General features: G+C 47.8%; 2 protein-coding genes across 2 annotated transcripts in view; both read left to right on the top strand.

Annotated features, from left to right (window-relative positions):
• Positions 1-2,346: 2,346 nt before the first annotated feature.
• LOC106817678 (E3 ubiquitin-protein ligase HERC2-like) lies at positions 2,347-8,304 on the top strand. Its single transcript, XM_014822362.1, has 8 exons — positions 2,347-2,381; positions 3,446-3,513; positions 3,741-3,890; positions 4,698-4,845; positions 5,312-5,453; positions 5,685-5,785; positions 7,441-7,586; positions 8,216-8,304. The coding sequence occupies exons 1-8, from the start codon at positions 2,347-2,349 to the stop codon at positions 8,302-8,304; spliced, it is 879 nt and encodes a 292-aa protein (XP_014677848.1).
• Positions 8,305-10,100: 1,796 nt separating this feature from the next.
• LOC106817677 (E3 ubiquitin-protein ligase HERC2-like) overlaps positions 10,101-12,063 on the top strand; it is a 15,852-nt gene continuing 13,889 nt past the window's right edge. The window contains exons 1-2 of the mRNA XM_014822361.1: positions 10,101-10,117; positions 11,113-11,218. Of these exons, the coding sequence (XP_014677847.1) occupies positions 10,101-10,117; positions 11,113-11,218 (123 nt within the window). The remainder of the gene's footprint in view (positions 10,118-11,112; positions 11,219-12,063) is intronic.

Below are 12,063 nucleotides of genomic sequence, written 5' to 3'. Positions count from 1 at the left end.
GTATGAGTATGAGGATCAGATTGCGTGCGCGGAGGCAAGCACCTATTACACAGTCCCTTCTTCAAGGTAACGCCACCGCCCACGGCCATTAATTGTCAAATAATTGTCAGCGCAGAGATGCGTTCATTAAGCTGGCAGACGTTCCTGTGAAGAATGGGAGAGAGTCGTGTGTTATTAATATGCGCCCGCCACGTAGGGACCAGGGTTGTGACCATTGAACCTTTGCACTCATCGCAGATAATAGCGTAAACGGTTACTGGCATTATCAGCGCATATATAAATGCATCTCATAAATTCGCATTGATTCCTGCCTAGAATAAGAGATATTAAATATGAAGTGTGTCGGTAATATGCGTCCACTACGTTGGATTGTGACCAAACGTCTCCGTGCCGGCATTTACTATAGTTTGCCCGGTTCCCTATCGAGATGTCCTGGTGTTTCTGATCTCGTGAAGCATGCTCTGTTGTTTCAGGTGTTGGTGGCGCTGGCGTGTGACCTGGGCCTGGATCTGCTAGCGTGCTGCGCGGAGCAACATAAGTGGGCGTGGTTCCGGCGATACTGCATGGCCGCTCGCGTGTCCCAGTCGCTGGAGAGACGTGACGATATGCCTGCTACGTTCTGCTACGAGGTGACGTGTGATGATGCTTGGGTGGGTGGGGGTGGGAGGGAGGTAGATAGGTCACAGGGTAAATTTGTCACAGGGAAGATTGGTCGTGATCACACAGGAAATTTGTTACATGAAAATGTATCATATGGAAAAATTTTGGTTGATAAATTGGTCACAGGAAAACTGGTCCCAGGAAAATGAGGAAATTGGTCACATGAACAGTTTTTTCACAGGAAAATTTGTCCCAAATGGTAAACCTCGGTATTTCCAATGACCAAATTTTTCTGTGCGACTGTTTTTCCATGTTACCAATTTTCCGAATCTTGTGTAAGGTTCACCATAATGGGAATGAACCATTCACGGACAGCCGAAGGGGGAGGAGGAGGAGGAGGAGGAGGAGGCACAATTTACAGAAAGGGTGTCTTGGAATATCACGTCAGTTAGAATTTCGGTTGAATCTTGGTGAGAAAAGTGTCTATAATTAGTCATGATCTGCATCGCTAACAGGTGAGGAAGAAGATCAAGGAGATGTGTCCCTATGAAGCACTCGACCTCAGACATGAAACACTCTCTGTTCAAGCAGGACCAGGATGAACAGCTCGTACTGTGGCTCACCAGGTTCGTAGAGTTTTAATAATAATAATAAAATAATATATATAACAGGGTTAATTGTTACTCAACCGTAGAGATTGGAAACGTACCGCTTACGTTTCACCTCATGCCAGGAGGCTTTTTCAAAGCTAACTGATGACTATTCAGTCAGACTGAATAGATAACGGTAACTTCCATGCAAACACACACGTATTATATATAATTATTCTTTTCTTATTATGATTATAGATATATTATAATTAACTATTATTAGCTCATCTGACATAGTCAGATGCAGCTTGTAGAATCGCATGATTGTCCGGTCCGTTCGTCCGTCCGTCCGTCCGTCCGTCAACAGTTGGGCACAAATCTTAAACGCTCGACGTACGGTCACGATATGGGGGCGTGGGGGGGTAATACGAAAACGAGTCTGGATGTTGAAGCTGGGGTCAAAGTCAAAGGTCAAGAGGTGTAAAAGAAGGGTACATTCCCTCCTTACTTAAGGATAGGAGGAAATGCAGAATTGCGGCCACAAATCTAAACGGGCTCGACCTAGGTCCGTGATAGTCGGTGTATAGCATCATGGTAGGAAAAGCCATCACTGTTGCGAAATTGGAGGTCAAAGGTCAATGGGCAGAGCGGCAGATTTTAGACATTTTCTGAGGACATGGTCTGACGGAGCGATTAAAAAACTTTTTTGTTTCAGCGGTGACCTACCATTTTTATGGCTTTATTGAAAGGACCATGAAATGTACTTTCGCTGACATGCGAAGAGTAAGTGTCGGATAACCTTTTGACCCTCAAGAGGAGGGTAAACATGGATTTGTTGACTGTTAAGAAAGGACTGAACTGCTTTTGCTATTAAAGCCCCTCCCCCTCCCCCACCACCCACCCTCCCCCACCACCACCACTATGCGCCGCGCGACGCATATCCTTGATAACATGTTAATATAGCGAAGTCATTAAAGTTACACAGCTGTATCTTTACTACTGTATTACCAGTAGTATAGCAAAGCCTATCATAGATTTTAGATCTGTATTAGTAGTATCCTAGATATATGCTCTGAGCGCGACGCGGTTGGCGGTGAAGAACGATGCTCTGCAGGGACTGGCAGTGTGCAAGGTGGAGTGTGGCTCGCAGTTCTCCATGGCTCTCACACGCAGTGGCAGCGTCTACACGTGGTACGTACACACGGTGGGTGGGTGGTGGGGCATCTACACGTGGTACGTACACGCGGTGGGTGGGGTGGTGGGGCGTCTACACGTGGTACGTACACGCGGTGGGTGGGTGGTGGGGCGTCTATACGTGGTACGTACGCATGGAGGGGGTACATGGAGAGCATGCACCCATGGTAGGGGGGGGGCTGCTAACACTCGTGTAACGTGCTGCTACGCTAGAATGGAATATGAGGGAAGAGTTAAAAATAGTTAAAAATAGAAAGGAATCTTTGTATTTGCTGCCTTCGTACCTCAATACGTATTGTTTGGTGTCGTGTAGGGGTAAGGGGGGCTACCACAGACTCTGTCACTGCTCAGTAGCTAGTATTAATGTATAAATACCGATGTCTGGTGTCGTGTAGGGGTAAGGGAGGCTACCACAGACTCTGTCACTGCTCAGTAGCTAGTATTAACGTATAAATACCGATGTCTGGTGTCGTGTAGGGGTAAGGGAGACTACCACAGACTCTGTCACTGCTCAGTAGCTAGTATTAACGTATAAATACCGATGTCTGGTGTCGTGTAGGGGTAAGGGAGACTACCACAGACTCTGTCACTGCTCAGTAGCTAGTATTAACGTATAAATACCGATGTCTGGTGTCGTGTAGGGGTAAGGGAGACTACCACAGACTCTGTCACTGCTCAGTAGCTAGTATTAATGTAATAAATACAGATGTCTGGGTGTCGTTAGGGGTAAGGGGAACTTACACAGACTCTGTCACTGCTCAGATAGGGCTAGTATTAAACGTATAAATACCAGATGTCTGGTGTCGTGTAGGGTAAGGGAAGACTACCACGAGACTCTGTGCACTGCTCAGTAGCTAAGTATTAATGTATAAATACCAGATGTTTGCTTCTCAAGGGGGTAAGGGAACGAACTACCACAGACTTGTCACTGCCAGTAGCTAGTATTAACGTATAAATACCCGCGATGCTCGTGTCGTGTAGGGGTAAGGGAGACTACCACAGACTCTGTCACTGCTCAGTAGCTAGTATTAATGCATAAATACCGATGTTTGCTCTCACAGGGGTAAGGGAGACTACCACAGGCTGGGGCATGGGCACGATGACCACGTGCGTCGACCGCGTAAAGAAGGTCTGGGATTAAAGGAATAGTTGAGTTCGCTTCAGATTTTTTGGTATGTGTTTTTTATCTGAGGTTTTTGCATATGAGACCAATGATGGATTAAGAACGTAGGATTTGAAAGAATAATGATTAGAGAAGGGCTGTATGTATTAAGATTGAGCGAAAACAATAAAGAGAAGGGAATGAGAGCCGGAAGTGTGATTATCGACGGAGAAGGGAGCGACCGGGCTCTACAGGGAAGCACGTTGTGAGCATTGCCACCCTGCACTGCATCGTGTCCACCGACCAGGGAGAGGTGTTCACGTGGGGTGACAACGACGAGGGACAGCTGGGTGACGGAACAACAAACGCCATCCAGCGACCACGCATCGTCACTGCACTACAAGGTACTTGTAGCTATAGTAGTAATGTAGCTACTGGCTGGCTAGCTACTGCTGGTACTGCTAGCTGGTTGGGGTGGTGGTGGGGTGGGTGGTGTGTGCTTGCTGCTTGGGCTGGCTCACTACTGCTGGGGGGTGTGGTGGGGGTGGTGTGGCTGCTGCTGCTGCTGCTGGTGGGGGGGGGTGCTGCTGGGGGTGGTGGTGGTGACGGAACCATCCGGGGGCGGGGGAGCGCCACGCATACGTTAAAACCTCGGGCACTACAAGGTAGCTGTGTACATATAGTAGGACAAGTAAGCTGCTGTAGGTAACAGTAGCTAGCTGCTGGGTGTCGCTGCTGCGTGCTTCTGCTGGTGGTGGTGGTGGTGTGACATGGTGGTGGTGGTGCTGCTAGTGCGTCCGCTGCTGCTGGGGGTGTGATGGTGATGGTGGTGGTGGGGGGGTTGTGATGGAACCATCCAGCGACCGCGCATCGTAACTGCACTACAAGGTACTTGTAACTGCTGTAGCTGCTGCTGGTGTTGGCGCAGCAGGAGCGGGGGCGGGGCGCGGCGGCAGCAGTGGCGCATGGCGCTGCTGCGCTGCTGCTGCTGCTGTTCTTGGTGACATAGGAATACTGGATGTGTGGATGGCAACCCGATTTAGTGCATGCACCTTCCTATGAGTCAACGTTGGCAAGCGCAACAATGGATGACGGCAGTTTAAAAATTTACATTGCTATCTGATATTTTACGTAAGATGTGCCAAAGTAATGAGGACATGATCTCAGTGACCAATCATGACTAACTTGAGCGACGCAATTTAATGTTACAGGCAAGAAGATCAATAAGGTGGCTTGTGGATCGGCTCACAGCCTCGCGTGGTCGACCGCCAAACCGATGAATGCAGGACGTCTGCCGCCGTCCGTTCCCATGGAGTACGCTCACCTGGAACACATACCTGTATCCGTGCTGCGTAATAGGTACAATAAACTATGACATGACGTGTATATACTTAATATCAAGAGCTAGTAATACATTATGTGATACATATATTTATAGTTAATGTAACATAATATAATATATAACATATAACATGATATGAAAATTGTTTATGTAAACAATACAATACAATTACATAGTTAATAATAAAATAATGTAATATAAATAAAGTTATTTAAATGTAGCACACTTAACATGCACACACGCACGCACAGACATAAGACTTAGGTCTGTGCGTGCGTGTGTGCATGTTATGTCTGTTTCCCACAATTGCTTCATAGCTTTATTATTTCTCTGTTTTAAAGCCTCAATATGTAATATTGCTATTTGAAGATATTACAATCTGGATGTGTTAACTTCAGTTTGATGCCTAGCTCTCGTTTTGGCTGCATCGTAACCGTATACTTATCTTACCGTTATTATTCTGTGCTGTGTCCGTATCTGCAGACTGGTGTTGCTGTATCAATTCTCCGACCTATTCTGTCCGTCTATACCGATGTTTGAGGTCGGTGTGTCATGCCGGGAGAAGGGAGATGACACGGTGGTTGGCACCAACACCCTACGCGGTCTGCTCGTGTCCACGGGCAAGGTACGTACGTACGTTCACTCAGCAATAAGCTGTATCGGAAAGTCCCCGCCGCCATATTGAGATCAGATAAGAGGCTCTCGACCATTTTATACCTCCTTTTTCTGTGACCTACATAGCACAGCTGGACTTTCCGATCTCACTTATATTACAGATCACCCTCTGTTCTCATCTGTTCAGGTATAGTGTGCATTCTTGATGATAATGCGTGTGTGTTTGTTGTAATCGGTGTAGGAGGCAGCATTCAGGAAAGTGGTTCAGGCCACCATGGTGAGGGATAGGCAACATGGACCAGTTATTGAGCTCAATAGAATCCAGGTAATGCCCCCATGTCTGTATGTGTGTGTGTGTGTGTCTGTCGTCAGCATCTCTCTTCTGCTCTCTCTCGTCTTTTCCTCTCCTCCCTCCTCTCTATCCGCCTCTCTCTTCTCTCCTCCTCTCCTCATCACTCGTCTCTCCTTCCTATGTCGTTTGTGTCGTGTCTGGCTTGCCGCAATTCATCCTTCTTCCTGTCCTGCTGTCTGTATGTATGGTCTATCTATCTATCCATCGAGCCCATCCATCCATCCTGTGGCCATTATTCATCCATCTATCTATCATCTAGTCTGTCCTACTAATCTCATCCTATCCTATTCATCCATCACCATCCTCCATTATCGCCATCGCATCTGCTGCTCTGTCTCTTTGCTGTTTGCCGTGTCTGCCTGTCGTTCCTTTCGTCCTGTCTGTTTTTATCTACATGCTCGTCGTCCTATCTACTTTATATAAAATTAACTGTCGGGATTGTCCAGAACGACCGAGTTCTAACCAGATAATAACAATAGCACAGTAAACCCAGATACACAGCCCATCAATCCACGCTACACGCACCGTTCTACAGCCATAGTATTATATAGTACGTATAAAACCCGGTGACACTGTCGTCTCGTGGCGTTGGCAGGTGAAGCCGAGGCTTCGAGTAAAAGGTTAGCCGCGGACCCCTGATGCGCCTATGCAAGTCAGCTGTTCGTCAGCTTTCGTTCCAAGATGGCCGTCTGTCTCGTCGGCAGGAAATCCTCTTCCTCCCCTGCAGCCGGGCCCGTCGTGTGGAAGCTCAAATTTGTCGGGCAAGTAACAATAATCTGATGGTATTTCTTTCTGGTGTATACTGTTGGTTGTATTTTTGCTTGCTTTATTCTTCCTATCACTTTAATCAGCTTTGTTGGCTAACTTCTGTTACAGCTCTTCTTTCATTTACGACTACTCCGAATGTGTCATGTGCATAGTAAAATTAAATAAGATTGTTACAGAATAATTGTATAAAAACAATCTTCCATGCATCATGCTCCCCATCGCCCACTACAAGGCACTTGCCTTCGATGACGCGTCGTTGCATAGATGCGCAATGCTGTCATACGCGGCAGATCCTACCGGCTCCCCTCTCTCGTCTCAGCCCTTCTCTCCCTTCTCCATCTTTCTCTCTCGGTTCCTTCACCCACTCTTCGTCTCTCTCTCCCCGTGTCTCGCTCGTCTCTCCCGTCTCTCACCCCTCTCTCCCTCATCCTCCTCACCTGCTCTCTCTTCTCTCTCTCTCTCTCCTGTCTCGTCGCCTTTCTCTCTTTCTCAGTCACGTTCTCTGCTCCGTCTCTTCTCTCAACTCCTCTCTCTCTCCAGCTCCTCCCCTCACTCTCCTCTCTCTCTCTCTCCTTTCTCTCTCCACGACCCGCGAGCCACTCTTTTCTCTTCTCGTTCTCCTCCTCTTCAGTCGTTCGCCTCTCTCCCGCCGTTGTCCGCGCCCGCGGCCATGCCTCTCTGCCCGAGCCCTGTCCGCGCGCCTGCCCCGGATACTCTCTCCTTCTACTCTCTCCCTGTCTCCTTACTCTCCCTCTCTCCTCCGCTTCTCGGTCCCACCAACGCCCATCCCTACATCCACTGCTATTACAAGCAGAGAGTGCTGGATGACTGTGGGCCGGTAGTTACCAGTTGAGTCCTACGCTGAGCCATGCGACAGCGCTTTCCAGAACGGACTCGACACCACTCCATTCGACACGGCCGCAAGAACCGCGCTCGCGAGGAGTCCGGAACAAAACAGCGACTGCTACCTGCTCAACCCACTCAGCGACAAAGAACCGACGGCGCACATTTCGCCTTCCATCGGTGAGTTCACCGAGACACCTCGGTGTTCACAAACGTGTGTTCCACTTGCACGCACACTCGCGCCGTCGCCACTGCATAGAAAGTACATGCTGGCATCCGCACGAAGTCAGGGCTCTGCTGTTTTAAAGCGATCGTTGCTGGCCTTTTGATAACACTTCCCTAGAGCCTCTTTGGTTCAAATCGACCCATGCTGCGCCCTATATGAAAGGCTAAGAATAATATTACGCACGTAGGCTCAAGCCATAACAACTCCGTTCTTCTCGTCGATGAACTTTTTCCTCTAAAGCCTGGCTTAAAACATCTTTTATCTATGCGTCTATCTGGGCTAGACCATGTCCGCGAGTTTCCCTGGCCATACACTACGTGGCAGGCTCGTGCTGTATGTCAGCGACGCCCCACCAGAATCGGCGCGCACCTGCCAGCCCGCCGCACCCTGTAACGGTTTCCATGCAGCGCATGGTTGATGGTCATCGCAATCTGTACTTGGCAGCCCGCTGCGCTCAACCTAGCGTCACCCATGGTACGGTTTTACCGTACCCCAGGCAGGTTGATCGGCATCGCGATCCGTACTGGCAGCCTCATGCCTCAACCTAGCCTCACCATGGTAACCGGTGTTTAACCCGACGCAGGCAAGGTTGAATTGGGCATCCGTCGCGATCCACTGCAGCCCGCTCCTATCGGCCTCCAACCTACCGAGCCCGTGTCGGAAGGCAGCTAGGCGGGAAGCAGCTGACCCCCCTGCTGACCTTGACAGAGGTCCGAACCAAGGACTACGTACCTTCGGGCCTGCTGTGCAACGCGACATGGAGACCGGTCCAAGGTGTTGTGTAGTCAGTTATGTATATGATTATTGTGTGGCTTGGTTGGTTGTTGTTGTTCGTCTGTTGGTGGTGGTGGTGGTGGGGGGTGGTGGTGGCAGCGGTGTTTTGTGCTTGTCATGATTATGATTTTTGTTGCTTGTTGCGTGTATTGTTTGTTTGTTGTTGTGTTGTGTTGTTGGTTTGGTGTTGCTGTGTTGTTGGTGTTATAAAATATTATATCTATTATTATTCGTAACTTGATGTCAATCTTAATGATCTTAAATTATGTTATAGACTTGATTAAATAAACAACCTGAATGATCTATCGTTAAAATATAGAAATCAAGACCTCGACCTAAATAGAAGCGTTATTTCTGTGGCGTGTTCCACGAGGACTCTCAGCCCTATTGCAGAGCGTCTGACCCGATGGAGACGTAGTAGTCGACGCGCGCACGTCCGTCACCGAGGTGCAGCCTAGCACCGAAACATGCTTACATTAGCACCGACAGCCAGAATAAGACAGATCGGCCGAGTACATCCAACACACCTCCAACGTACAGTATTTACAGTTTAGAACTATAGGAGTGGTGAATATCGGTGTGCCGCATTGTAATATTATAGAATTATATATATATACATATATATACAGATAATATAGTATTTATAATATATTAGGCTGTAACGATCCACCGAAATCGAATCGGATTCGCCAGATTCTCTTCCCTTGATCTGGATCCTCGATATTTTTCCCCGATGTTGCGCATCCGACGTTCGATACCACGTTTTTCCTCCAATAGATGTCGGCCACTACGCTACTAGTACTGTGGATTCTTACTCAGCGCACTGTGCAGTGATCTATCACCATAGACAGCAGCCCGGTAAAAAATTACTTGTTTATACGGAAGCTCTTTTTCTGAATTTGTATAAAAGAAGAGCTCGTCGTATTTGTTTACCGGGAGCTATTGTAAGCTGGCGCAGAGCTTAACTTTTTCATAGCATGATTTTGTTAAAATTCCATAATTTGATGGCACTGACTCTAATACGTCTCAGAGGAAGGCGCAGAATTGTGTCTAATAATCGTTAAAGCGGTTTCCCAAACAAAAGTCAAGCATTCAGCTTGGCGAGATGCGACCGCAGGTCACAGACTTATCCTAATGGGACAACGACACGAAGGCCTGGTTTAACCTGTTGCTCGTATCATGTGTGTAACAAAGTATGACTGCATGCACTGATATGTCAATCATGCGCATTGTTTTTAATCAATCCTCGTATATCGTCTTCAATAAAAAAACCCAACCATGCTATTGCCCGACAGGAAGTGCAAATGTCAAGCTACTCCTGCCCCCCGCGGGGAATTGGTCTCGCCCGGGCCATCGGGGCCCACGGCGGCAACGCGGTTTGTCGAGCCACCCGCACCCCGCAGGTTCGAACCTTTCGGCACTGAAAAGCTAGTGGACAGCAGGACCGCACTCAACTTTCAGAATCGGTGGACCTGGCACAAAAAAGTGTTTCGGTGCAGCTATTACTAAGCAGCTGAGTAACAAACATAGTATACAAATAACCATATGGAATCAAAACAGCATACGCGCATAACAAATTTGACACAAAAACAAACATTGACAAATAGGGTCTTGAGTTAACGCGGCTTAGGCAACGCCTCCCTTGATGTAAACTTCCAAATTAGAGTGTCAACAAATGTTCAAAAATCTCTAGAATGTCGGGGCAGCTTCTGTAACGGTTTTACTTTCGTTTTCTCTTTCCCAGCTCCACGGTAACCGGACCAAATGCATAGATCTATCCAATGCGCCACGCACCATACCGCCAAAGTTACCAACGTGCCCTAGAAAATCGTTCAAGTGATATCCATTACATTCTTCTAAAATAGCTACCTTAATCAAAAACAGTCCCACTTTCTACTGACGAATACAGAAAACAGCGTTCGATTACGTGCGTGTCACCTGTCACTGGTCGGCCGCTAACTCCCCACAATAACCCCCGTGCGAATATATAACTATTGTACGCGATAAAAAACACATGATTCTCTAGAACTGTCGCGCAGTTTTGGTTCTGTGGCGAATCATGCGTTGAGGTGAAGTTCATGCAGCTCTAGATTTTGGATACGCCTAGCCTGGGTCACTTGAGGCAACGCGGTCGTCAACGCGCGGTCGGCACGGGAGGCTTTTCCGTAGCTTCCAAAATTTTCGCGCTCGAAATTGCTGTTACCCCAGAGCGTCTCATGAAAGCTGAGGCAGCGAAATCGCTGGCGCCCGCTCCATGGATTTTTTGCCTGCCATAGAGAGTATCAATACGTACCATCTCTATGATATCAATACGCTCTAGGACTCTCTAGCGATTCACCATCAGTATTCATTTGCACTTTCTAATAATCTTATTGCCATACATAATGATAATTAGAAAAATAAGAATCAACATTTCAATATTTTGGGACGAATCGAAGGAATCGAAGCGAGAGGGCTAATATCGAGAACCGGATCGAAATCGAGAGGCCTGTATCGTTACAGCCCACCATATATATATATTTATAATATTATATTATAATATTGCGATGGTGAGTGATCTAGTTAAGCACACCATGCTTAGATGACCGTGAACCATTAATATTTCTGTATGAAGTAACACATGTACTGTTGCGGGTGTATGTTGCAGTAATGTGTGTGAAGTAACACAGTATTAGTAACTACATGTATCCGCGTGTTTCCCCGCAGACTGCATGAGTTTGATTCACAAGTGGCTGCCGTCAGGGAGGGCATGGCCCGACTCGTGCCTGTACCTCTGCTGTCTCTCTTCACCGGCTACGAGCTAGAAACCATGGTACGTATGTGTGAATACTCTTCTATCGTGCATTCACATAGCAATTAGTGGCTAGAAACCATGGTACTTATGCACACCTACAACCCTGTCTAACCCTGTACGGTGGTGTCTATATCTGTAGAGCTGTGGTCTGTGGGTAACTTCCACCTTGCTCCTTCCCTAGCTACCTACAACCCTGCCTAACCCTGTACGGTGGTGTCTATATCTATGAAGCTGTAAGGAGCAAGGTGGAAGTTACCCACAGACCAGATATAGACACCACCGTACAGGGTTAGGCAGGGTTGTAGGTAGCTAGGGGTAGAGCTGTAAGGAGCAAGGTGGAAGTTACCCACAGACCCCCTAGCTACCTACAACCCTGCCTAACCCTGTACGGTGGTGTCTATATCCTTACAGTGTTAGACAGGGTTGTAGGTAGCTAGGGAAGGAGCAAGGTGGAAGTTACCCACAGACCACAGCTCTACAGCCTACAACCCTGTCTAACCCTGTACGGTGGTGTCTATATCTGTAGAGCTGTGGTCTGTGGGTAACTTCCACCTTGCTCCTTCCCTAGCTACCTACAACCCTGCCTAACCCTGTACGGTGGTGTCTATATCTATGAAGCTGTGGTCTGTGGGTAACTTCCACCTTGCTCCTTCCCTAGCTACCTACAACCCTGCCTAACTCTGTACGGTGGTGTCTATATCTATGAAGCTGTGGTCTGTGGGTAACTTCCACCTTGCTCCTTCCCTAGCTACCTACAACCCTGCCTAACCCTGTACGGTGGTGTCTATATCTATGAAGCTGTGGTCTGTGGGTAACTTCCACCTTGCTCCTTCCCTAGCTACCTACAACCCTGCCTAACCCTG

The sequence above is a fragment of the Priapulus caudatus genome, unplaced genomic scaffold (assembly GCF_000485595.1).
Source record: "Priapulus caudatus unplaced genomic scaffold, Priapulus_caudatus-5.0.1 Scaffold1826, whole genome shotgun sequence".
NCBI lineage: Eukaryota > Metazoa > Priapulida > Priapulimorpha > Priapulimorphida > Priapulidae > Priapulus > Priapulus caudatus.
The sequence above is the reverse complement of the archived record's forward strand: the minus strand, read 5'-3'. Positions and strand labels throughout refer to the sequence as shown.

Coding starts and splice junctions, on each gene's coding strand:
- LOC106817678 (XM_014822362.1), top strand. CDS start 2,347: ATGGCTCTCACACGCAGTGGCAGCGTCTACACGTG. Junction 4,846..5,311: donor GTATCCGTGCTGCGTAATAG/GTACAATAAACT, acceptor CCGTATCTGCAG/ACTGGTGTTGCTGTATCAAT. Junction 5,454..5,684: donor TGCTCGTGTCCACGGGCAAG/GTACGTACGTAC, acceptor TAATCGGTGTAG/GAGGCAGCATTCAGGAAAGT.